Source organism: Coregonus clupeaformis, chromosome 33, assembly GCF_020615455.1.
Source record: "Coregonus clupeaformis isolate EN_2021a chromosome 33, ASM2061545v1, whole genome shotgun sequence".
Classification (NCBI taxonomy): domain Eukaryota; kingdom Metazoa; phylum Chordata; class Actinopteri; order Salmoniformes; family Salmonidae; genus Coregonus; species Coregonus clupeaformis.
In genome coordinates, this window is record NC_059224.1 from 14,426,889 (window position 1) to 14,454,432 (window position 27,544).

A 27,544-nucleotide genomic window follows, 5' to 3' on the forward strand; every position below is an offset into this window, starting at 1 on the left:
TGTCTCTGAAGTCGACAGGTGCTTTGAGTTATTCTCAATGACTTGCCTGGTGTCAATGTCAGACCTTAGAAAGAGGAACATGAAAATGAATGAATGAATGAATGAATACACACACACACAACATATTTGCACATAGTCTACCTCTTCCTCCTGAGGATCTCTGTCCATCAGTGGCGTTCAGTGCCGTTTAAGATGAGGGAGGACAATTTATTTTTCATGAACATGGCCTTAATTCTATTACAGCATATTGGATGACTCTCATTCATATTCCATTGTATCTATTGTAACAGAAATAGGTTTAGGCTACTACATGATACTCTAATTTTCCATATACCCATCATGAGGTTGCTACAACCTAGCCTATGAATGAAAGTTTACAATGTAGGTGCACACAGGTCGAGAGACAAATTTGAGGTGACAGACAGTGACATTCAATACCGCCTTGCACACTCTTGCCTGCATCTTGCTGATATAGGAATAGTCCAACAGTTGCAAACAGTTTCTATTGGACATTTCAACAGAATCGGCGGAATGAATACACCCATGATCATGAGTAAACAGAGTTCACTCTCATAACAGCCACATTGTATTCATTCTCTTCCCTTTGCTTGTGGACTTCAATGCACAACAAATCAGCTTCTTTTTTTTTGGGGGGTAGAAGGAGGGTAGAAGGATTACTTTTATCCTATCCCAGGAATTCCTTAAAGAGGTGGGGTTTCAAGTGTCTCCGGAAGGTGGTGAGTGACTCCGCTGTCCTGGCGTCATGAGGGAGCTTGTTCCACCATTGGGGTGCCAGAGCAGCGAACAGTTTTGACTGGGCTGAGCGGGAACTGTGCTTCCGCAGAGGTAGGGGGGCCAGCAGGCCAGAGGTGGATGAACGCAATGCCCTCGTTTGGGTGTACTAGCTAAGTAAGTGCTTCTCCTTCATTTTGGAAGAATTTAATTTGTTCAAAACTGTTCAACTATTGTCTTTCTCTCTCTTTGAGTCAACTACTCACCACCTTTTATACACTGTAGTGCTAGCTAGCTGTATTTTATGCTTTCAGTACTAGATTAATTCTCTGATCCTTTGATTGGGTGGACAACATGTCAGTTCATGCTGCAAGAGCTCTGATAGGCTGGAGGACGTCTTCTGGAAGTTGTCATAATTACTGTGTTAGTCTATGGAAGGTGTGAGAACCATGAGCCTCCTAGGTTTTGTATTGAAATCAATGTACCCAGAGGAGGACAGAAGCTAGCTGTCCTCTGGCTACACCATGGTGCTACCCTACAGAGTGCTGTTGAGGCTACTGTAGACCTTCTTTGCAAAATAGTGTGTTTTAATCAGTTATTTGGTGACGTGATTATATTTGTTATATATATATATTTTTAAAGATAACTTTTAAATGTTTTACCATTTACATTTTTTATGAAATTCACTGAGGAGGATGGTCCTCCCCTTCCTCCTCTGAGGAGCCTCCACTGCTGTCCATGTCGTCTCCCAGTCTCAGCTGGTCACTGCGCAGCTCTCTGAATGACTGTGGCAGGACGTGGACCTGAGAAGGAGGTGAGGGGCACAGGGTATACAATCACTACTTGAAACATCAACAAGGACTGAATAATGCTGTTATAAAACAGGCATAACTGTTTTAAACTGTCACTGAGAAAACGTTTTTATCACTGTGAAAACAGACCCAAACCGCCCTCTACTGGTTAAAGTCTCTAACTGCACTACAATGGTGAGTGTTCAACATATTAAAGATGGCGTAGCTTTGACAGGTCTTACATCCTCGTCTGGCAGGCTGGGGTCTCTGAAGCGGACTGTAGCCGATCTGGACCTCCTCCTCCAGCCGACTCAGAGCTCCCATATACCTTCAGGGGAGACATGGGGTAGAAGCGCTGGCCCTCTACACAAACATACACATAATATACAGATATGTAATAAACTATGTAACTTTTTTTATAACTGTATAACTGTCTCTTGACCATCTGACAGAGGAGCAAGGTGTACGGATGCAGTTGCTTATAGTGTTGGACAACTGACACACAAAGCTTAATAAACATTAGGGGCCTCCCGAGTGGAGCAGTGGTCTAAGAGATCCTGGTTCAAATCCAGGCTCTGTCGTAGCCGGCCGCGACCGGGAAACCCATGGGGCGGCGCACAGGGTAGGGGAGGGAATGGCCGGCAGGGATGTAGCTTAGTTGGTTGAGCATGGTGTTTGCAACGCCAGGGTTGTGGGTTCGATTCCCACGGGGGGCCAGTATATAAAATAATGTATGCACTCACTAACTGTAAGTCGCTCTGGATCAGAGTGTCTGCTAAATGACTTAAATATACATTGTACAGGACAGACATGATTGTTCTCACCTGAACCATAGCCAGGTTGCTGGTGTGCAGAGTGGAGGCTGACACACTACGGGCTCCTGAGGACCTACGCAGCCTCTGGCTCTGAGAGACAGACTCCTCCAGATTATCTCTTAGCTGAGAGGGAGAGGAAATATGAGCTTGAAATGGGCATGGTCTAATTGACTCAACAACCAAAAACACATATCTTAGTGAACCAGTTATTTTTGCGGGGGGGTTTCTAACTCATTGATTCTGCTTTGTAGTATACCCTGCTGGGAAGAGAAAGAAGACTAGACTGAGATGCCTGCAGCATCAGGACCTGTCCTGTGACTGTCCTGTCGCAGTCTGGGGTTGGCATCCCACCCCTGTGACTGTCCTGTCGCAGTCTGGGGTTGGCATCCCACCCCTGTGACTGTCCTGTCGCAGTCTGGGGTTGGCATCCCACCCCTGTGACTGTCCTGTCGCAGTCTGGGGTTGGCATCCCACCCCTGTGACCGTGATCTTGATCTTAACTCCCTCGTCTGGTCGAAGGTGTCTGACTCGCTGGAGGACTCCATTGTTTTGGACAGGGGTAGACCAGCCTTTGAAAAAAAAAAAATTATACTGTTGAGATTTCTAATCGCTGATTAGCTAGCAATTTAATCTGATTAGCTAGCAAACTGGAAAAGATAGATAGCTAGCTCCATCTCATCTTCTGTATGACAGCTCATGTTTTCTATTCGGGCTTTGTTAGCTGTACATTTTGTATAACTACTATGAACTTGAAAGCTATGGCTGTTAGCTAGTAAATCAGATAGCTAGTTAAATTAGCTAATGTTAGCTGGCTAGATATCTTGATTGGGCTAACGATTGCGCGCTACTGTAGCTGGCTAATGTCAACGTTATCTAGCTAGCTGAACAATATAAAAAACAGACCAGTTTTATTTGGAACCATCGGTAGCTAGCTAACTCGACTAAACACACTTTGAAAACATAAGCCAAATTTACCAGCATGAATTAGCTACATGGAAACTGTTAACAAGTCATGTTTTAGCAAGTGACAACTGAAGAGGGACAAGACAGCTTCTCTCTGGTCAACTTAAACTGGCTGCCAAGAACAGGAAAATAACAAACACCGTGGAATGGCACCGGGAGTTGTAGTTTTTAAACTAACCGCAGTGATGGAATTATTTGTGAATCAAATGCTTTAGCACTACATTTTCCAAAACTTGCTTTGGGGACATGCATTTTGCGCCACTGGGACCACTCTTTCGATTAGAGCACAGGTGTCAAACTCATTCCTCAGAGGGCTGAGTGTCTGCTGGTTTTCGCTCTTCCCTTGTACTGGATTGATGAATTAAGGTCACTAATTAGTAAGGAACTCTCCACACCTGGTTTTCTAGGGCTTAATTGAAAGGAAAAAACCTGCAGAGGCCCGCCATGGAATGAGTTTGACACCCCTGGATTACAGCCGAACTGTCTAGGGGGTTACTGATAACAAAGAAAATAAGAAATACAATTTTGACTTTGTTTATTTTATATAGGTTGTTAGGGCTGGTATCTATAGCCTAAAAAAATTATGATTATAACTTGACAACATACTAGCTTCATTGAATAATAATACTGATTAGCAACACATTTCACTGTTAAACCTACATTTTAAATTGGATATCATGATTGTAACGTTATGTTTTTCTTTAGCTGTATGATGTTAGGAAGTTGGATTTATAGGATACATTTAATAAAATAGCCTACATTCCAAAAACGAGTTAAAGAAAATCCAAAATATTTAATTCCCCTGCCTAACACAAGAGTGCCTCAGAAGTCCACTGTGAAACTCTACTCCTGAAGCAAGACCACCTCCACACAGCAGGGTATCCCCAAGCATCTCCTCTCACCGCTCTCTCAAACGGTCAGTATAATTGCACTAGGACAAGTTCATGTGCTGAAGTTTATGACATAAACAAAGTAACGGGCTTCAACTTCAATTTGCCACTGGCATCAGGTGAGAAAGGAGCCGTCAGAATCTCAGCTTCATAAATAGGCGCATCATTGGGGAGATTTTTTAAAAAGATGACTCAAAACGACAGACACAGCTTGCAGGTGATAACATGTGCGCTGTTTACTATCCTCACGTTACCGATCGAAACCTTGGTGGACTCCGACTCCTGCCCCACTGTTTGTGAATGCTCAGAGTGGAAGACCTACACTATCTCCTGCTTTGACATTGATGTCATTCCCACATTTCCTGCAAGCACAGAGACACTGTAAGTATCTGTTTACATTAATGTTCCTTTGTTGTATGGATTGATATCTGATTTGTGTGTGTGTGTGTGTGTGTGTGTGTGTGTGTGTGTGTGTGTGTGTGTGTGTGTGTGTGTGTGTGTGTGTGTGTGTGTGTGTGAATTTTCTATTGAAGACAAAACTGAATTCATCTTGAGATAAATTCAGAAATTAAAATAAATTAGGTTAATCAATTATTGCCTAATAAACACATATGTTCAGTTACTGTATATCTTCTATAGACAATCAGTCAGTGAATTGTGATGGCTCTTGGGTGATGCAAGACAAACTCCTTGGAACATTTCTCTGTAATGAGTTGATCCTGCAACGAATCTTGTCTGAGTGAGCCAAGGGTCTCTTTTCTGCCTGTTTATCAGACAGCCTTGGTCCTTGGAGCTTTGAGTGTGTGTGTGTTTTGATCATGTCTGCAATGTGTCCGTCCTCACTTGCAGTCAATGGAAACGTATAAAAATGTATGCACTCACAACTGTAAGTTAATCTGGATAAGAGCGTCTGCTAAATGACTAAAATGGAAAATGGAAAATGGAAAAATGGAAATCTGCCTACATACATGCTTATGAGAACAGGAAAGTCTAAGAAAATGACTGTGTGAAACATGTTTTGAAACAGAGGCATGAAGAAAAAGTATGCAGTTGTCTTTTTTACGTTCTATTCTGAAACAATTCTACAAATTTTAGGCTGAGTATTGCAAGTGCACAAATCAGTTTCTCTGAATAAGCATTATAAAATGGTGAGAGAGAGAGAGAGAGAGAGAGAGAGAGAGAGAGAGAGAGAGAGAGAGAGAGAGAGAGAGAGAGAGAGAGAGAGAGAGAAAATAAATAATTTCAAATTCCTTTCAAAAACCAGACAAAACTATTTTCTTGTATTTTTTTATTTACGGATAGCCAGGGGCACACTCCAACACTCAGACATAATATACAAACAAAGCATGTGTGTTTAGATCAGAGGCAGTAGGGATGACCAAGGACATTCTCTTGATAAGTGAGTGAATTGGACAATTTTCCTGTCCTGCTAAGCATTCGAAATGTAATGAGTACCTTTGGGTGTCAGGGACAATGTATGGAGTAAAAAGTACACCCCTTCGTCCTCTTGTATGTAAGGATTGGTGTTACAATCGTTGTCACGTCGGAGTAGAGAAGGCTAAAGGAAAAGTTACATCAATGCCACACTGGCTTAGCAGAGTAGTGAAAGTGTTCAGAGCAGACACTTGGTGGTCCTCAATTGGTAGAGCATGGCGCTTGTAACGCCAGGGTAGTGGGTTCGATCCCCGGGACCACCCATACGTAAAAATGTATGCACACATGACTGTAAGTCGCTTTGGATAAAAGCGTCTGCTAAATGGCATATTACTTACGCACAGTGAAGTAGTTCCATGGAGGATTGCTATCTGAGTCAGATGTCTAAAGTGGATCTCCCTTTTCGTTGGCTGAAACGTATACTAGGTACAATAGCTACTGTATCTCAACTACCTCCACTACGATTAACTATGATGTTGATAACAATATCACCATTGGTGATTTCTTGTAATAAACCATTGTAACTCAGAGTACTTATGTTCCCGCCAGCCCCCAGGTCGTAGGTCTAAGCATGGCCAGACCTTGTTTGGTTTGGCTCAGGGCTGAGAGGTTAGGTCCAGGTCCACTCCTACACACTCAGACCCAGCGTTTTATTTTCCCATCATGTTCCTATGACAGGGGTTACACCATACACTTCAAAGAGTTATTTCATCCAGGCAGCAGTGCACTGCATGGAGAGAGAACCTAGTTACCAGAAGTCTATCCACCTATCAATGTTGGGCAAGAGCTGAGCCGGTCCGACCTGAGGATTTTGTTTGATTTGACAGCTAATTTGTAATACCAAATGACCAATTACCAGCAATTCTGAAATCAAAGCACTGGATAGGCTGTGGAGTGCCTTGTACCCTCACCTGCCCTCCCTTTGTCTCCAATCCATCTCTACAGCGCTCTCGTTGTTATATATATTTTTTTGGCGGGGGGACTAACTCAATATAATATCTAAAACCAAATGGAAACTGTGTAGAAATGATAATGTACCTACATTCATATCCTTTATTGACTGTGTCCAGCTCGCTAATAATCACCCAAATGAAAGCTAGACAGTCAAGGAGCATCAACAATTCCCCAAACTATGGATAGAGGACTATTATTATTGCATTTACTCGTTGAAGACCGAATGCGGCCCCCGGGGCTAAATTAATTTCATACCCCTGAGGAATCCATGTCTTCAGTGCTCTTGGGTCCGCTTTTCAACTCCTAGAGGAATACATGTCTAAGATTTGCGGCACCCACAGTTTACCTTACACACTATAAGGTGGATGAGTGTCTCCAGGTCAGGCCTATAACCCCTGCACACTGACTGAACTGAACCAGCGCAAGGAGACCTCAAGATGTCAACATTACATCCAGGGATTAGGATAAGTTAGTACAGTATACATAATTGGCCGGACATAATTGGCCGGAATGGGGGACACTTTCAATAAGTCTATAGCTTATCAATTGTTACAGATATGATGATAGAGACTCTGGAGGAGGAAGGTCCAAGGCTTTTCTTATGAATGGTGTTCAAACAACTATACGTTGATCTGTAAACTTACATAAATAAGTAAACTGTACATAAATCTGTAAACTTTATGTTGATATGTAAGCTTTACATCAATCTGCAAACTGTATGTTAATCTTTAAACTTCATCTTGATCTGTAAACTGCATGTTGATCGGTAAAACTTTACATAAATCTGTGCATTTTATGTTGATCTGTAAACGTAATCCTCAATCTTCTCTTCCAGATGGCTTCTGGAGACGCGTCTGAAATCAGTGCCAGGAGATGTCTTCTCAAACCTGGTAAACATCTCAAGGATGTGAGTGAATCACCATCTGCATGATCACATTCACAAGCTTCTTGTTAAAGCACAAAGCTTTGTATTTAAATTCCTGTGAGTCACACAATCATCAGGATCACACCACTGTTGTTCACCTTTATTCCCTACCTTTACGCTCTCTCTTCTCCTCTTCTCTTCTATTCTCCTTCTCTCGTTCTCTCTCTCTCTCTCTCTCTCTCTCTTTCTTGCTCTCGCGCTCTCTTCTCTCTCCCCTCTCTAGCTCTCTCTCTCCCTTCCCCCCCCCCTCTCTCTCTCTCTCTCTCTCTCTCTCTCTCTCTCTCTCTCTCTCTCTCTCTCTCTCTCTCTCTCTCTCTCTCTCTCTCTCTCTCTCTCACACACACACACACTCTCACTCTATCTCTCTCTTCTCTCTCTCTGTCACACTCTCTCTCTCTCCTCTCTTCCCCTCTCGCCCTCTCTCTCACTCACACACTCTCTCTCTCTCCTCTCCTCTCTTCCCCTCTCTCTCTCTCCTCTCTTCCCTTCTCTCTCTCTCGCTCTCTCTTCTCTTCTCTCTCTCCTATCTTCCCCTCTCTCTCTCTCACACACACTCTCACTCACACACTCTCTCTCCTCTCTTCCCCGCTCTCTCTTCTCTTCTCTCTCTCTCCCTCTCTTTCTCTCTCTCGCTCTCTCTTCTCTCTCTCTCCTCTCTTCCACTCTCTCTCTCTCTCTCTCTCTCTCTTCTCTCTCTCTCTCTCTCTCTCTCTCACTCTCTCACCTCTCTTCCCCTCTCTCTCTCTCTCCTCTCTCTCCTCTATCATCATTATCACGATCAGCTATATTTAAATTCCAGCGACTTACTAAACCAGCTGTTGCATGTCTCTTAGTCTCCATCTGATCCAAAGGAGTGAGGAAAACATCACAGATCCAAGCCTCTCTCTCTCCCGCTCTCTCTCTCTCTCTCTCTCTCTCTCTCTCTCTCTCCGTCTGATCTGTTCTCTGTTTAGTATCACTGCTGTCTGCTAATCACAGTTAATGCGATCTTAGAATAGGAATGTCGGCATTCCCACCGCAAGGGCCTAGGCATCAGCAAGGTATTCCAGTAGAGCTGCTCTATGGATTGGTGCTTTTTTTGGAATTTAGTTTTTGGTCAAATAAGACTGTAAAATCAACAGGAATTCAGCTAAAAATAATTTTGGTCATCTGTTCCCAAGTATAATATATATATATATTTTAAATAGACATACACTACCGGTCAAACGTTTTAAATCATTTTCTTTATTTTTACTATTTTCTGCATTGTAGAATAATAGTGTAAACATCAAACCTATGAAATAACACATATGGAATCATGAAGTAACCAAAACATTTTTAAACAAATCAAAATATATTTTATATTTTAGATTATTCAAATAGCCACCCTTTGCCTTGATGACAGCTTTGCACACTCTTGGCATTCTCTCAACCAGCTTCATGAGGTAGTCACCTGGAATGCATTTCAAATAATAGGTGTGCCTTCTTAAAAGTTAATTTGTGGAATGTCTTTCCTTCTTAATGCGTTTGAGCCAATTTATTTCTGTTGAGACAATGTAGGGGGGGTATACAGTAGATAGCCCTATTTGGTAAAAGACCAAGCCCATATTATGGCAAGAACAGCTCAAATAAGCAAAGAGAAACAACAGTCCATCATTACATGAAGACATGAAGGTCAGTCAATACGGAACATTTCAAGAACTTTGAAAGTTTCTTCAAGTGCAGTCGGAAAAACAATCAAGCGCTATGATGAAACTGGCTCTCATGAGGACCGTCACAGGAATGGAAGACCCAGAGTTACCTCTGCTGCAGAGGATAAGTTCATTGGAGTTACCAGCCTCAGAAATTGCAGCCCAAATAAATGCTTCACAGAGTTCAAGTAACAGACACATCTCAACATCAACTGCTCAGAGGAGACTGTATGAATCAGACCTTCATGGTCGAATTGCTGCAAAGAAACCACTACTAAAGGACACAAATAAGAGGAAGAGACATGCTTGGGCCAAGAAACACGAGCAATGGACATTAAAAATGTGGAAATTTGTCCTTTGGTCTGGAGTCCAACTACCGTGTCTTTGTGAGACGCGGTGTGGGTGAACGGATGATCTCTGCATGTGTATTTCCCACTGTGAAGCATGGAGGAGGAGGTGTTATGGTGTGGGGGTGCTTTGCTGGTGACAATGTCTGTGATTTATTTAGAATTCAAGGCACACTTAACCAACATGGCTACCACAGCATTCTGCAGTGATACACCATCCCATCTGGTTTGGGCTTAGTGAGACTATCATTTGTTTTTCAACAGGACAATGACCCAACACACCTCCAGGCTGTGTAAGGGCTATTTTACCAAGAAGGAGAGTGATGGAGTGCTGCATGACCTGGCCTCCACAATCCCCCGACCTCAACCAAATTGAGATGGTTTGGGATGAGTCGAACCGCAGAGTGAAGGTAAAGCAGCCAACAAGTGCTCAGCATATGTGGGAAGTCCTTCAAGACTGTTGGAAAAGCATTACAGGTGAAGCTGGTTGAGAGAATGCCAAGAGTGTGCAAAGCTGTCATCAAGTAGAAATGTAGAAAATAGTAAAAATAAATAAAAACCCTTGAATGAGTAGGTGTTCTAAAACTTTTGAGCGGTAGTGTATGTGATAGTGTCCGAATTTAATCAAGGTATGAAATTATTGTTATTTTCAAATATTCTCTTTTTTGGGCTTAATTGTGGTCAATTTGCAGGGTACAAATTATTATAATTACAGTATGTCCTGGCCTCCCGACCATCCGCTTCGGCTGAATCTAGTTGCCTACCCCTGGTTTAGTTGATGTGGTAAAATATACACTAGGTACATAAAGGTGGAAAGGGGTATCACCAAGCCAAAATATTAATGAATGTAGTTATTTTTAGACAACTATTCTGAAAATATACACTCTGCCAGGCCTTGATGTCAGCCTGTGAGGCCAATGGCTATGTCCAAGTCAGGTATAAAGAAAGAGAGAGAAAGCAAAGAAGATACTTTCTTCAGCCTTACAAAGTATATAGTAGCGCCCCCGCTTCTATATTGGCAAATCGGATACTAGAATTGAGACACTTTTTAACCTGTAATCAGTTTTTGAGATCAACCCCCTTAATTAAGTAGTAATTTATTAGCAATCTACTGTAGTATAGTCTACTGCACTTTAAATACTAACCCCGCTTTCTCATAATGATCAGACTCATTCCATTTCTCATATTAATTGATATTATATGCCATTAGACCACACTAACTACACACTAGTAGCTCATTAATAACAAATGAAAGCAGTGGTACTGATGACTAAGGTAAAAGTGTTGCATACATACCTGTTAAATGATTGTATATAGAGGCTACTGTATGTGAGAGGTGGGTGGTTGAGTCTATAGGGCTGAGGTTGAGGCTCATTGATCTAGTAGGTTTACTACGCACAGTTGTACAGGTAGGTACTGTACGCTTCCACACTACCTCCATTGGATTTGATCAAATGTTACATGGTAAAAGCACTGACCTGTGTAGAGGATATGCTGGGGGAAAATGCATATCTGATAATTGGAATGGAGTCAACAGGCAGTAGATTGGACATGTGTGGCCATATTGAAGTATAGTTTTTTTCAGATATATATCAGTGGATGTGACACTAAAGAGGCTGGAGAGACATTCCTTCTACAACCTGAAGAAAATCACCCACATGTGAGTGACTTACAAATATAATATATGCCATTTAGCAGACACTTTCATCTAAAGCGCCTACAGTCAAGAGTGCATACATTTTTACGTATTGGTGGCCCCAGGAAACGAACCCACAATCCTGGCGTTGCAAGCACCATGTTCTACCAACTATGCTCTACCAACTGAGCCATACAGGATCACCATTACTTTAAAATATATATATATATACAGTGGGGAAAAAAAGTATTTAGTCAGCCACCAATTGTGCAAGTTCTCCCACTTAAAAAGATGAGAGAGGCCTGTAATTTTCATCATAGGTACACGTCAACTATGACAGACAAATTGAGGAAAAAAAATCCAGAAAATCACATTGTAGGATTTTTTATGAATTTATTAGCAAATTATGGTGGAAAATAAGTATTTGGTCACCTACAAACAAGCAAGATTTCTGGCTCTCACAGACCTGTAACTTCTTCTTTAAGAGGCTTCTCTGTCCTCCACTCGTTACCTGTATTAATGGCACCTGTTTGAACTTGTTATCAGTATAAAAGACACCTGCCCACAACCTCAAACAGTCACACTCCAAACTCCACTATGGCCAAGACCAAAGAGCTGTCAAAGGACACCAGAAACAAAATTGTAGACCTGCACCAGGCTGGGAAGACTGAATCTGCAATAGGTAAGCAGCTTGGTTTGAAGAAATCAACTGTGGGAGCAATTATTAGGAAATGGAAGACATACAAGACCACTGATAATCTCCCTCAATCTGGGGCTCCACGCAAGATCTCACCCTGTGGGGTCAAAATGATCACAAGAACGGTGAGCAAAAATCCCAGAACCACACGGGGGGACCTAGTGAATGACCTGCAGAGAGCTGGGACCAAAGTAACAAGCCTACCATCAGTAACACACTACGCCACCAGGTACTCAAATCCTGCAGTGCAAGACGTGTCCCCCTGCTTAAGCCAGTACATGTCCAGGCCCGTCTGAAGTTTGCTAGAGTGCATTTGGATGATCCAGAAGAGGATTGGGAGAATGTCATATGGTCAGATGAAACCAAAATAGAACTTTTTGGTAAAAACTCAACTCGTCGTGTTTGGAGGACAAAGAATGCTGAGTTGCATCCAAAGAACACCATACCTACTGTGAAGCATAGGGATTTAAACATCATGCTTTGGGGCTGTTTTTCTGCAAAGTGACCAGGACGACTGATCCGTGTAAAGGAAATAATGAATGGGGCCATGTATCGTGAGATTTTGAGTGAAAAACTCCTTCCATCAGCAAGGGCATTGAAGATGAAACGTGGCTGGGTCTTTCAGCATGACAATGATCCCAAACACACCGCCCGGGCAACGAAGGAGTGGCTTCGTAAGAAGCATTTCAAGGTCCTGGAGTGGCCTAGCCAGTCTCCAGATCTCAACCCCATAGAAAATATTTGGAGGGAGTTGAAAGTCCGTGTTGCCCAGCGACAGCCCCAAAACATCACTGCTCTAGAGGATATCTGCATGGAGGAATGGGCCAAAATACCAGCAACAGTGTGTGAAAACCTTGTGAAGACTTACAGAAAACGTTTGACCTGTGTCATTGCCAACAAAGGGTATATAACAAAGTATTGAGAAACTTTTGTTATTGACCAAATACTTATTTTCCACCATAATTTGCAAATAAATTCATTAAGAATCCTACAATGTGATTTTCTGGATTTTCTTTTCTCATTTTGTCTGTCATAATTGACGTGTACCTATGATGAAAATTACAGGCCTCTCTCATCTTTTTAAGTGTGAGAACTGGCACAATTGGTGGCTGACTAAATACTTTTTTTCCCCACTGTATATATATATCTAGTTGTTTCAACTAATTCTTATTAAGTAACTGGTTCTTCAGCCTTTTTATAGTTTATTTAACTTTTCGGTCAAAGTGTTTGTTACGCTATGGTTAAACCCAGCACTCCGAGAAACAAAACTCGACTAAGGGAGTGGAAGAAACAAAAATTATTTTAATAAAAGTTCAATTTGTCTAGTCCAAAAACAACTGAAGAAAAGGAACAGAGTGGGCTAGTCGGCTCCGGAGGAAGGAGAGGCTGAGGCAGGCAGGCAGGCAGGCAGGCAGGTATGTCTGAACTGAAGACAAAACAAACGACAGGTTAAGGAGAGTAAAAAGCCAGGCTGAAGACAAAGACAATACAACTCTACTGGTGAGCCAAGTTACCGCTCTAGTAAGAACAACGATCTGGCGCCGGTGGAGAGCCATGCCCAGGAATTAGTAGTGCAGGTTGATGAGAGAATAGGATGCAGCTGCGTAGGCAGGAATCGCTGGAAACAACCCGCAGCTGCACAGGACAGGCAGATCCTGAGCACGCCCCCCGATCCACTCCAGACACACCCACATAATGGGGACAAACACACATACAGATACAACGGACAAAGAGGGGACAAAACAAGGAGGAAGGGAAACAGAAAAGGGAGAGACAAGCTGCCCACATAACAGTACCCCCCCCCTCAATGGTCGCCACCTGGCGACCCACCAGACCTGTCAGGGTTGTCGTGATGGAAGTCTGTGATCAGCTGAGGATCCAACACAAAACGCTTAGGGACCCAAGACCTCTCCTCTGGTCCATAACCTTCCCAATCGACTAGGTATTGGAGACCCCTACCCCGCCTCCGAGAGTCCAGGAGCCTACTGACGGTGTAGGCCGGATGGTCGTCAATGAGGCGAACAGGTGGAGGTGGATCTGCCGGCGGACACAAAAGGCTGGAGGACACAGGTTTCAGTTGGGAGACGTGGAAAGTAGGGTGTATCTTCATGGCTGAAGGCAACTTCAAACGAACCGCAGCGGGGTTAACGATGGACTCCACCACAAACGGACCCAGGTACCGAGGAGACAGCTTGCGTGATTTGGTACGAAGAGGTACGTTCTTAGATGACAGCCAAACTTCTTGACCAGGATGAAACACAGGTGCGGGAGTCCTGCTCCTATCCACTGTCGTCTTGTTCCTGTCGGTGGTCCGAAGCAACGCTTCCCGAGCGTCGCTCCACACTCTCTGGCAGCGGCGGAGGTTCTCCTGAACCGAAGGAACAGCCAATTCCTTCTCCTGGGCAGGAAACAGAGGGGGTTGATAACCCATGGTTACTTCGAAGGGTGAAAGGCCGGTGGCAGAGGTGGTGAGGGAGTTGTGGGCGTACTCTATCCAAGGCAGATGTTTGGCCCAGGATGATGGATGTTGAGCAGCCACACAACGAAGGGTTGCTTCGAGGTTTTGATTGGCTCTTTTTGTTTGACCGTTGGTCTGGGGATGAAACCCTGAGGACAGACTAACGGAAGCACCCAAAGCAGAACAGAAAACCTTCCAAACACGGGAAGTAAACTGTGGGCCTCTATCAGATACGATGTCCACAGGTATTCCATGGGGACGGAATACATGTTGGACTAGGAGGTCCGCTGTCTCACTGGCAGACGGTAATTTTGGTAATGCTATATAGTGAACAGATTTAGAGAATCTGTCCACAATGGTAAGTATAGTATCATTACCTTCAGACTTGGGTAGGCCGGTGACAAAATCCATGGCTATGTGGGACCAGGGACGGCTGGGAACTGGGAGGGGTAGCAGCAGCCCCGAAGGGGACTGATGGGAGGCTTTGCCCCGAGCACAGGTTGAACAGGCTGCCACAAAAGCCCGAACGTCAGTTTCCATTGAAGGCCACCAAAAATGTCTCCTAAGCAGCGTCAACGTGCGTCTCATCCCAGGGTGACCAGCAAAACAGGAGGTGTGAATCCACTGCAACACCTGAGACCGGACCGTCTCCGGAACAAAGAGTAGGTTGGGAGGTCCATCACCCGGTCCCGGGTCCGTGGCAAGTGCAGTCTTCACAAGAGACTCGATCTCCCACTGTACTGTCGCCACGACGCATGAGGAAGGTAGGACTGCCTCAGGCTCGCTGGTCTCCGAAGGGTCAGTAAACTGGCGGGACAAAGCATCTGGTTTAACATTTCTTGACCCCGGTCTGTATGTAAGAATAAAGTTAAACCTACTAAAAAACAGGACCCATCTGGCTTGGCGTGAGTTGAGTCTCTTAGTGGCTTGGATGTAAGCCAAGTTTTTGTGGTCTGTCCAGACCACAAACGGCAGTTCAGCTCCATCCAGCCAGTGCCGCCATTCTTCCAGTGCTAACTTGACCGCCAGCAGTTCCCGGTTTCCAACGTCGTAATTCCGTTCTGTGGGTGACAATTTCTTGGAGAAAAAAGCACAGGGGTGAAGCTTTTGGTCAGTGGGGGAGCGCTGGGAGAGGACTGCTCCCACACCTGAGTCAGACGCGTCCACCTCCACAATAAACTGCAGAGAGGTATTGGGGTGTATCAACACGGGGGAGGTGGAAAACAGTTCCTTCAAAACCCCTACCGCCTGCTCCGCCTCAGGGGACCACAGAAAAGGGACTTTTGAGGATGTGAGTCTAGTAAGGGGTGCCACCACTTTACTAAAACCCTTAATGAATCTACGGTAGAAGTTAGCAAAGCCCAAAAATCGTTGAAGTTGCTTACAGGTGGTGGGTGTGGGCCATTCCGTCACTGCCCGGATCTTCTCGGGGTCCGCCTTCACCTGCCCGCTCTCAATGATGAAACCAAGGAACGATGTAGACTGTTTGTGGAACTCACACTTTTCTGCTTTGACGTACAGCTTATTCTCCAAGAGCCGTTGAAGGACTTGACGGACGTGTGACTCATGCTCCTCGGGTGACTTGGAAAAAACAAGAATATCATCCAGGTATACAAAGACAAAACGGTTCAAAAAAATCCCTAAGAACATCGTTCACCATGGCTTGGAATACAGCAGGGGCGTTTGAGAGCCCAAAGGGCATGACCAAATACTCAAAATGCCCCAGTGGAGTGTTGAAAGCGGTTTTCCACTCATCTCCCTTTCGGATTCTGACAAGGTGATAAGCGTTCCTGAGGTCGAGCTTGGAGAAAACTGTGGCGCCATGCAGAGGTTCAAAAGCTGAGTTGATGAGTGGAAGGGGATACTTGTTTTTAACAGTTATGTTGTTTAAACCCCTGAAATCGATACAGGGGCGTAACGACTTGTCTTTCTTTTCAACGAAAAAGAAACCTGCACCCAAAGGAGACGACGAGGACGGATTATGCCCGAGGCCAGAGAATCACCAATATACTGCTCCATTGCCTCTCTTTCCGGTCGGGACAGATTGTATAAGCGACTAGAGGGCAAGGGAGCACCAGGAAGCAGTTCAATAGGGAAATCATAAGGCCTATGTGGTGGTAGAGACAGAGCCTTGTCCTTACTGAAAACCTCCGCTAAGTCATGGTATTCTTTGGGGACAGATGACAGATCGAGAGGAGCTGAGGGATGAGTTGGGTTACACTTAGTGGGGGGAACCGCTGACCTAAGGCACTCTGAATGACAGTTAGTGCTCCAACTGAGAATGGTGTGACGTGTCCAATCAATTTGTGGGTTGTGAAGAGCCAACCAGGGGAAGCCAAGGATTAGGGGGGTAGCTGAGCCAGACATAACTCTTAACTGAATGCTTTCACAATGATTGCCAGAAATCACTAGGGGAAACGGGGTGGTTTGATGAGTTATCTCCGCAGGAGGCGCCCATCAAGGGCTGTGACTCGAATGGGGGTAGGTAGTGGCTCCACGGGGATACGAGCTTGTGTAACGAACTGGTGGCTAATAAAGTTGTCTTCTGCACCTGAGTCTATGAGAGCTGAGAGTGGCAGGGAATGACTCTGGAAACGTAAGGTTACAGGTACTTGTAATCGGGGAATGATGGGTTCAGGATCTAACTCTGGGCTCGCAAGTAGACCCACCGTTACGAGCGAGCCTTGTCTTTTGGTCGCTTAGGGCATGTAGCCAGAATGTGTGTGGCGTCTCCACAGTACAGGCACTCACCCGCCTGGAGGCGCCGTTGCCGCTCTGCTGGAGGTAGTCGAGCTCGACCCACTTGCATTGGTTCCTCCTCTGTGCTCGGGATGGGATCAGGAACAAGAAGCTGCCGGCTCCGGGGGAGGCGAGACTCGAGTGGTTGAAGGCTGGGGAACTCGTCCTCCTAGATGTGGCCGACCGCCTCTCTCCCGACGCCTCTCCCGCAACCGGTTGTCTAGCTTAATGGACAGGGAAACGAGAGAATGTAAATCATGTGGCTCGTCACGAGCAGCCAGTTCATCCTTAATGGCTTCATTCAAACCGTTTAGAAATGCTCCTTGAAGTGCCACATTGTTCCACTTGGAGTCCGCTGCCAAAGTCCAGAACTCAATAGAGTACTCAACCACACTGTTAGAACCCTGCCTCAAATTAAAAAGTCTCTTGGAGGAATTACCCACATGGTCAGGATGGTCAAAAACAGTCTTCAATTTAGCAGAAAAATCAGCAAAAGTCAATCCAGTCAAAGTTTGATTTGAGCACACAGCCTCAGCCCAAACCAGAGCTCTCCCTCTTAACAGCCCCAGAACATAATGTACCTTAGAGGAATCAGTAGAAAACGACAGTGGTCTCTGCCGAAAAATCAAGTCACACTGAAGCAAAAATCCCCGGCACTTGTCCAATTCTCCATTGAACGGTTCAGGCGACATGACAGGGGGTTCCCGATGGAACGAAGCCTGCATAATATCCGAGGAAACAACTTGGGGTGCATCAAACTGGGGGTCAGAGAGAGATGGAGAACTGATAACAGACAATTTAGAGACGTGTGTAGTTAACTGAGTCACCTGGTTCAGCAGTTGATGATTCTTTTCCAAAAGAGTGCTGTCCTAGCAACGTTCCTTGAGCCTGGATAGCTTGTTGGAAGCTGTCTTCGTTTGCCCCTTGCTGTTTCTCTGTTGGGTCCATGGCCAGATCGTTCTGTTACGCTATGGTTAAACCCAGCACTCCGAGAAACAAAACACGACTAAGGGAGTGGAAGAAACAAAAATTATTTTAATAAAAGTTCAATTTGTCTAGTCCAAAAACAACTGAAGAAAAGGAACAGAGTGGGCTAGTCGGCTCTGGAGGAAGGAGAGGCTGAGGCAGGCAGGCAGGCAGGAAGGCAGGTTGGGAGGTATGTCTGAACTGAAGACAAAACAAACGACAGGTTAAGGAGAGTAAAAAGCCAGGCTGAAGACAATACAACTCTACTGGTGAGCCAAGTTACCGCTCTAGTAAGAACAACGATCTGGCGCCGGTGGAGAGCCATGCCCAGGAATTAGTAGTGCAGGTTGATGAGAGAATAGGATGCAGCTGCGTAGGCAGGAATCACTGGAAACAACCCGCAGCTGCACAGGAGAGGCAGATCCTGAGCACGCCCCCCGATCCACTCCAGACACACCCACATAATGGGGACAAACACACATACAGATACAACAGACAAAGAGGGGACAAAACAAGGAGGAAGGGAAACAGAAAAGGGAGAGACAAGCTGCCCACATAACAGTGTTACCTGAACTTAACATTTTTAGTTGGCCCAAATTTTCAGTCAACTTAAAATGATGTGTTCGCTCAATTTGTCTCATGTTCATTCAATTAGAAAGGAATATTTTTGGCATCTTACCTAAAAAAAAAGTCTGTGGAACTAGTTAAACACACACAGCGCTTTTAACATACAATGTTTTCCACTTACATATTTGACATACATGATTACATTGTGCATGTTCATTTATACAGTTATTACTATTATTCAACATGTCCTCCCCTGGGATTTGAACTCACAATCTCTTGGTTGATGTTATTCTGATCTTCCTGCTACGCCACCATGTCTGTTTCAATTATCAATTCATCTGACAATTCTCGCATCATTGATTTAATTTACTTATTTAAGCAATTTTAGTTTTTTCTGTATAGTTGTCTAATGTTAGTTGGGAATATTACACTGTTTTAATGTCACTCCTTGATAAATAAAACTGTTTTCTTGAGTGTACTTTTAACAGAGCTGAGATTTACTTTGAAATGTGTAGCAATACTGGTGAAATCAGTTATTGACACAGACATGGTGGAGTAGCAGGATGATTGGAATGCTGTGAACCAAGAGTGTCACGAACGTTGAGAGACGGGTCAGACCAAGGTGCAGCGTGGTATGCGAACATATTTATTCAACTCAATAATCATAACAAATCAAGGCTATACACATACAAGCCTAGACACGGAACAAGATCCCACAACTAAGGTAGGCAAACAGGCTACTTAAGTATGATCCCCAATCAGAGACAACGAGCGACAGCTGTCTCTGATTGGGAATCACACCCGGCCAAACATAGAAATACAATACCTAGAACATAAACATAGAATTTCTAGCTTAGATTCTCACGCCCTGACCAAACCAACTAAAGACAACCGGCCTCTCAAGGCCAGGGCGTGACAAAGAGGTTTGGAGTTCAAATCCCAGCTGAGGACATGTTGAATACTAAGTACTGTATAAATGAACGTGTGTCAAATATGTAAGTTGAAAATATTGTATGTTAAAATCACTGTGTGTGTAACTAGTTCCACAGCCTTTATTGGGGGTAAAATGCCCAAATAATAATTTCTAGTTGAATGAACAAAAATTGAGCATTGTCACGGATTCAGCCGAGGCTGCCCCTCCTCCTTGCTCGGGCAGGCTTCGGCGTTCGTCGTCACCGGAGTACTAGCTGCTACCGATCCATGTATCTATTGTGATGTCACGAGAGGCTACACAGCTTTCAGCGGGATTGCTCAAGTAGTGCAAGGAGACCAGGTTCAACCAAAACAAGGATTTTATTAAAGGTCTTGGGAAACTAACAAAAGTATAACACAATACTGTTCTCTGGTGGCTCTTAAGGGTTAACAGTTCAGGGATGTCTCTTCCACATCCAAAATCATAACTCTCCCTCGCTCAAATAACTTTTCCCCAGTCTTACTGTCTTCCACGTTGCAGCTAGTGGCCAACCCAGCAAAACGTCCTTCCAAATGTCCCACACGTATTTCCACCGGTGCATATATCCAAAGGTGAGTATTTCCCCAAAGGTAAGTATCTCCAAATCCTTATATTCCTCCTGGAAGTGGACGTGCAGCACTCTTGTCCTCCAGAGAGCCCAGGTTGGAGACCGTGTCTCTTCACCCCCACACACTCCCTCAGTGTGTCTCTTCCCCTTCCCAAACCTTCAGCTCATCAGCTCCTCATTTGTTTCAGCTGCGTGGGAAGATTGGCCATAGAGGGGTGGAGTTCCCGACCATACCAGCAGATGGAGCCATAGCTGTCTGGGTTTGCAGCCACCTCAGGGGGATGTAACGTCCCTCCAGGACACAGCCTCTCGTGACATCACACATCCCCCTCCTCGGGACCGACGTCCTCGTCGGGGTAAAGGCAGCGAAGAAGGCATCACGCCGGGAGAGGGCGTCCGCATTGCCGTGGTGCTTGCCAGACTGCTCTCTCTTCAACTCCTCCAACTCTAGGACCAGGGACTCAGTCTCCTGTTGTCTCTCCTTGAGTTTCTTACTGAACGCATCAGCCTTGGTTTTAGCAGAGTTTAGCTTCTGTTGAGCAGCTTTCAGTTCCTTCTCTCTCTCTGCCTCCGCATTCTTCATCTTGTTCTCCAACACCTTGTACTTCTCCTCTGCCTTCTTCTGGACCTCCTTACTACTGCGCAGGGTCTCCTCACACTCCTCGATGGTCCTGCGCAGCCTCTCCAGCTCCCCCTCCTGGTGTACTCTTCTTGGACCCGCCTGGTTTCTGGCTCCCCCTGGAGCCGGGATAAGTCCTGACGTGGCTGGGTTCGAGACCTTGGGGTCCTTTGGACGGGTTCTTCCCATTTGTGGTGGGGCCGCACTCCTGGGGTCTTTTCGGGAAGCATTCAGCATCTCCGCTGTGGCCTGGTACTTTTCCACAGCTTCCACGGTCAGATCAGCCGTGGTCAAGGCCTGTTGACTGATGAACCGTTTTGCCTCATAAGGCAGGGCGCGTAGGTAACGATCCACCACAACGGCCTCCACCACCGCCGCTGCTGTATTCCTCTGCGGATCCAGCCATTTCCTTGCGATTCGGACAAGTTCATGCATCTGCGCCCGAGGAGGTTGGTCTGGTTGGAAGGTCCAGCTGTGAAAGCGCTGGGCCATACCAAACTTTGTGAGTCCATATCTGCTGAGGATCTCAGACTTCAGGGCATCATAGTCAGTAACCTGGTCAGGGCCCAGGTCCCGGACAGCATTCAGCGATTCTCCGGTTAGAAAGGGGGCTAACAGACCAACCCACTGTTGCTTGGGCCAGGCTTCCCTAGTGGCCGTGGCCTCAAATGCATGCAGGTATGCCTCAATGTCATCGGTAGCTCCCATCTTAGATATAAAGTCACTTGCCTTTATTGGGCGGGTATTTTGGACAACCATCTGTCTCTGCAACTGCAATTCCTCTGCCTTCAGAAGGTTGGCTGTCTTTTGCTCCTCCAAGAGAGCCACGGTTGCTTGCATCTGGGCTTGCTGGCCAGCAACAAGGGCTTTCAATATGTCCTCCATTTCAGTCGGCGGGGAGCCTACGGCCAACTTGGAAAACTGGGTGATCAAACCTTCGGTATCCTCCTCTGACATGCACTATTAACGCTTGAGCGTGCCCGTATTCTCCACCATCTGTGATGTCACGAGAGGCTACACAGCTTTCAGCGGGATTGCTCAAGTAGTGCAAGGAGACCAGGTTCAACCAAAACAAGGATTTTATTAAAGGTCTTGGGAAACTAACGAAAGTATAACACAATACTGTTCTCTGGTGGCTCTTAAGGGTTAACAGTTCAGGGATGTCTCTTCCACATCCAAAATCATAACTCTCCCTCGCTCAAATAACTTTTCCCCAGTCTTACTGTCTTCCACGTTGCAGCTAGTGGCCAACCCAGCAAAACGTCCTTCCAAATGTCCCACACGTATTTCCACCGGTGCATATATCCAAAGGTGAGTATTTCCCCAAAGGTAAGTATCTCCAAATCCTTATATTCCTCCTGGAAGTGGACGTGCAGCACTCTTGTCCTCCAGAGAGCCCAGGTTGGAGACCGTGTCTCTTCACCCCCACACACTCCCTCAGTGTGTCTCTTCCCTTCCCAAACCTTCAGCTCATCAGCTCCTCATTTGTTTCAGCTGCGTGGGAAGATTGGCCATAGAGGGGTGGAGTTCCCGACCATACCAGCAGATGGAGCCATAGCTGTCTGGGTTTGCAGCCACCTCAGGGGGATGTAACGTCCCTCCAGGACACAGCCTCTCGTGACATCACACTATGTTCGACTTGTTCTGTCTTTATTGGTCACACCTGTTTCCCATTATGTAGTTATGTCTTCCCTATTTAACCCTCTGTCTCACACTGTGTGTTGTGTGTGTTTGTTCATGTTTCGGCTGTCGTTAGTGTGCGGGTTTGTTCCCTCCCATGCGTGGAGGTTGTTGTTCTTTCTTTTACCTTCGAGTAAAGTACGCCTTCTGATTAGCTCTGTGTCCTGCGCCTGACTTCGCCTACCGCATTACACTGACGCCTTGACAAGCATACACATCATTTTAAGAGTTTTTGCCTACATTTTCTCATGTTGGATTCAGGTAACACTTTAACCGAAAAGTTGAGTAAACAAAAAAAAGGCTGTGGAAACAGTTACTTAATAATATATAAGTGAAACAACTACATTAATTTTTTTACAGTGCATCATCAACAGACATTCTAACTGTTACCCAACAGCATTTCCATAACAGTTTGCGGTTGACAACAACATTTCATAAGGTCTGAAGATTGTCACTTTGCCGTCCCGTGTTACTCTAGAGTAGCTGTGGCTTTTGACGTAATGACGTCAGAGAGAATAATTGATATATACAGTATCTGTCTCCTGTCCATCATCGCTAGGTCTGGGTCTAATCAGACAGACATAATAACATGTTAAGGGAGATGTTAGGGGAGAGGGCAAGCTAAAAGTCAATATGTGGTTTTCCTGTCCATGCCTTAGCTGCTGTACAAGCATCTCATAAAGACCCAGAGGAAAGTGGGAGAGAGCTTAGGGGCTCCTAGTCATGCAACTGAGACTGGTTTGCAAATTAATACACAGTCCTGGTCATCTCTAGCTCCCCATCTTTATCTTATAGGCTATCTCTATAGTCTCACCGCTTAGATTGTTTGTCCGTCACCACAGATAGGCTCTCTTTGTGGCCAATCCCTGTCCTGGATTTAGTCTTCCACAAATCTCCAGCTCTTTGATAGGATCAAAGTGTAGAGACCCTAGACACCGTCCGCCCCTGAGAAGATCGAGCCTGTAGCCAGAGCTGATTGGTCCAGTGGTTTTGCCACACCACATAATAATGGCACCTCTCTCCGTTTCTTCCAGGGGTCAGAAACAAATTTAATGTTGGGCTTCCTGTCAGCTGCTTGCAGAGGGCGGCAACTGTTAGGGGCTGGGGGAACCAAGGGGAGGGGGACAGGGGAGAGGTAGGGTTCAGGGTAGAGGGATGAGGTGGGCTGGGCTGGGCTGGGGGAACCAAGGGGCTGGGGGAACCAAGGGGCTGGGAGAACCAAGGGTCTGGGGGAACCAAGGGTCTGGTGGGACCAAGGGTCTGGTGGGACCAAGGGGTTGGGAGGACCAAGGGGGTGGTTGAATCAAGGGGCTGGGGGGACCAAGGTGCTTGGGGCTGGGGAGGAGGGTGGAGAGGAGTAGGATGGAGGAGGTGGAGGGTGGGATGGGTTGGAAGGGTAGAAGGAAATGGTTCACTGAACACAGGCATGCAAACCTGGGGGCTGAAACCAGGGGGGAGCAGGTTGAGGGTGGTGAGTGGGCGGTGGTTCACTGCACATTGCACACACACACACGGTCAGACAGAGGGCTCCCAGTGGTCAGAACACGTTGGCCAGGGTGCTGAGTGCAGTTACCCATGTGTGTGAAGGAGGGCCAGGATCACACGTTCTTCCCCAGCGTTCCTCCACACCACACGGGTTGGACAAGCAAAGAGGAGAGCCCCTCCCCTGGCCCTCTCTGGCACACAAGAGTCAATACAGTAAGGAAATGTTAATGTAAATGTAACTTCTGGAGTTGGATGTATGTAGAGAGTTGGGAGATTTTCCTCCTGGTCTTTCTCACAGACAGACATGTACCTTGCCCTGTTCTGTCAGCACTCAGCAGGTTTAAGCCGCACAGTGGTGTAATCGGTTTCCCTGGATTAGGGTGTGTGTGTGTGTGTGTGTGTGTGCGTGTGCATGTGTGAACCTAAAGCACGATCCTGACCTTGAGACAACATGAAGGGAAGTTCAGATGGACTGTTGGGAATGAATCAAAACCTTCTATCAACTCAATGTATGTGATACACAGTATGTTCTGTGATGCAAAGGTATGCCAAATTACTAAATTACTGAGCAATGCAAAGAATGTATTAGCACTTAAAGGGATACTTTGGGATTTTGGCAATGATGCCCTTTATCTACTTCCCCAGAGTCAGATGAACTTGTGGAAACCATATTTATGTCTCTGTGTCCAGTGTGAAGGAAGTTAGAGGTTGTTTCGTGAGCCAATGCTAACTAGCATTAGCGCAATGGCTGGAAGTCTATGGATATCATACTAGCAGATACCCATAGACTTCCACCCATAGACTTCCAGCCACCTCTAACTCCCTTCATACTGGACACAGAGACATAAAAATGGTATCCACAAATTAATCTGACTCTTTGCCAAAATCCCAAAGTATCCCTGTAATCCTAAAATACACATAAAGTTTAATATTGTGATGTAAACTCAAAATTGAATATATTTAAACTCTGTCTGACATGGTACAGGTGTCATTTTTTTTAAAGCCCATAACCATGTGTGTGAGGTGTATACTTTTGTTTCAAAGTAGTTTTGTTTAAGACTACCAAGAAACACCCTGCAGTAAAAGGTTTTAAGCATTTGTGTTTTCCATTTCAGAGAGATCCGGAACGCGAGGAGTCTGTCATACATAGACCCAGAAGCATTTAAGAACCTTCCAAACCTGAAATACCTGTGAGCACTTTTAGACATCATAAACAATGTATTAAAAGCATAAAGAGCTGTCAGTCATTTCAGAATCAAAACCACTGTGGCTTTGAAAATAAATTGTATATTTAAGGACCCATAATTGATCAATTCTATATATTTAACTGTCTTTTGTGTTGTTGTTCCCTCTAGGGGTATTTTCAATACTGGCCTCACCATCTTCCCTGAACTCACCAACATTCACTCAAATGACATTAACTTCATACTGTAAGACAACTAGTACACAGAACTTTTGTTATTTGTCAATCAGGTCTTACAAATCTATTACAATCCACCGACCATAGTATTCTATACAGTGGGGGAAAAAAGTATTTAGTCAGCCACCAATTGTGCAAGTTCTCCCACTTAAAAAGATGAGAGAGGCCTGTAATTTTCATCATAGGTACACGTCAACTATGACAGACAAATCGAGAAAAAAAAATCCAGAAAATCACATTGTAGGATTTTTAATGAATTTATTTGCAAATTATGGTGGAAAATAAGTATTTGGTCACCTACAAACAAGCAAGATTTCTGGCTCTCACAGACCTGTAACTTCTTCTTTAAGAGGCTCCTCTGTCCTCCACTCGTTACCTGTATTAATGGCACCTGTTTGAACTTGTTATCAGTATAAAAGACACTTGTCCACAACCTCAAACAGTCACACTCCAAACTCCACTATGGCCAAGACCAAAGAGCTGTCAAAGGACACCAGAAACAAAATTGTAGACCTGCACCAGGCTGGGAAGACTGAATCTGCAATAGGTAAGCAGCTTGGTTTGAAGAAATCAACTGTGGGAGCAATTATTAGGAAATGGAAGACATACAAGACCACTGATAATCTCCCTCGATCTGGGGCTCCACGCAAGATCTCACCCCGTGGGGTCAAAATGATCACAAGAACGGTGAGCAAAAATCCCAGAACCACACGGGGGGACCTAGTGAATGACCTGCAGAGAGCTGGGACCAAAGTAACAAAGCCTACCATCAGTAACACACTACGCCGCCAGGGACTCAAATCCTGCAGTGCCAGACGTGTCCCCCTGCTTAAGCCAGTACATGTCCAGGCCCGTCTGAAGTTTGCTAGAGTGCATTTGTATGATCCAGAAGAGGATTGGGAGAATGTCATATGGTCAGATGAAACCAAAATAGAACTTTTTGGTAAAAACTCAACTCGTCGTGTTTGGAGGACAAAGAATGTTGAGTTGCATCCAAAGAACACCATAACTACTGTGAAGCATGGGGGTGGAAACATCATGCTTTGGGGCTGTTTTTCTGCAAAGGGACCAGGACGACTGATCCGTGTAAAGAAAAGAATGAATGGGGCCATGTATTGTGAGATTTTGAGTGAAAACCTCCTTCCATCAGCAAGGGCATTGAAGATGAAACGTGGCTGGGTCTTTCAGCATGACAATGATCCCAAACACACCGCCCGGGCAACGAAGGAGTGGCTTCGTAAGAAGCATTTCAAGGTCCTGGAGTGGCCTAGCCAGTCTCCAGATCTCAACCCCATAGAAAATCTTTGGAGGGAGTTGAAAGTCCGTGTTGCCCAGCGACAGCCCCAAAACATCACTGCTCTAGAGGAGATCTGCATGGAGGAATGGGCCAAAATACCAGCAACAGTGTGTGAAAACCTTGTGAAGACTTACAGAAAACGTTTGACCTGTGTCATTGCCAACAAAGGGTATATAACAAAGTATTGAGAAACTTTTGTTATTGACCAAATACTTATTTTTCACCATAATTTGCAAATAAAATTCATAAAAAATCCTACAATGTGATTTTTTGGATTTTTTTTCTCAATTTGTCTATCATAGTTGACGTGTACCTATGATGAAAATTACAGGCCTCTCTCATCTTTTTAAGTGGGAGAACTTGCACAATTGGTGGCTGACTAAATACTTTTTTTCCCCACTCTATATTCCAGTAATATTAAATACAATTCCATACTCAAAACCTCCTTTCTTCAGTAGTAGGGAGGGTTTTCCAACCCAATGTGCCTTGGCTGTAGTCTAGTGCCAGTGGTTACTATAGTGCCAGCAGATGTACTTAGCTATTTCCCACTCTGTGGCATTCCATTCCTTTTTTTAAAACTTCTATATTTGCGACACCACTTCATTTCCTCTTGTATATCCTCACAGTGAGATCGCTGATCATCCTTACATCTCTGAGGTCCCAGCCAACTCATTCCGCGGTATTACCAACCAAGTGCTGACAGTGTGAGTACACAGCCCTAGCTGTACTGTTTCACTGGTGTTGTCACTATATGTGATAGGCCATTACATGACCTTTGCTTGCAGTCTCAGAGTGTGCTGTGGCCAGCCCAGAGAAGGTCTCACTAATGTCTGGCGGTGAGAAAACTACCATTGCATTAGATGCCAAAGCTATGGTCACATTTGTCACTTTGGAAAACGAATACAGCCAAGTGGTTAGGTTTTGAAGGGGGAGAAAATA

The 27,544-nt window shown here is 45.1% G+C and overlaps 1 protein-coding gene across 1 annotated transcript in view; it reads left to right on the top strand.

Moving 5' to 3' along the window:
- The first annotated feature begins 4,378 nt into the window (after positions 1 to 4,378).
- LOC121549205 (thyrotropin receptor-like) overlaps positions 4,379 to 27,544 on the top strand; it is a 65,784-nt gene continuing 42,618 nt past the window's right edge. Inside the window, exons 1-6 of the mRNA XM_041861059.1 lie at positions 4,379 to 4,572; positions 7,415 to 7,486; positions 11,107 to 11,181; positions 25,004 to 25,078; positions 25,244 to 25,318; positions 27,232 to 27,309. Coding sequence (XP_041716993.1) covers positions 4,379 to 4,572; positions 7,415 to 7,486; positions 11,107 to 11,181; positions 25,004 to 25,078; positions 25,244 to 25,318; positions 27,232 to 27,309 — 569 coding nt within the window. The remainder of the gene's footprint in view (positions 4,573 to 7,414; positions 7,487 to 11,106; positions 11,182 to 25,003; positions 25,079 to 25,243; positions 25,319 to 27,231; positions 27,310 to 27,544) is intronic.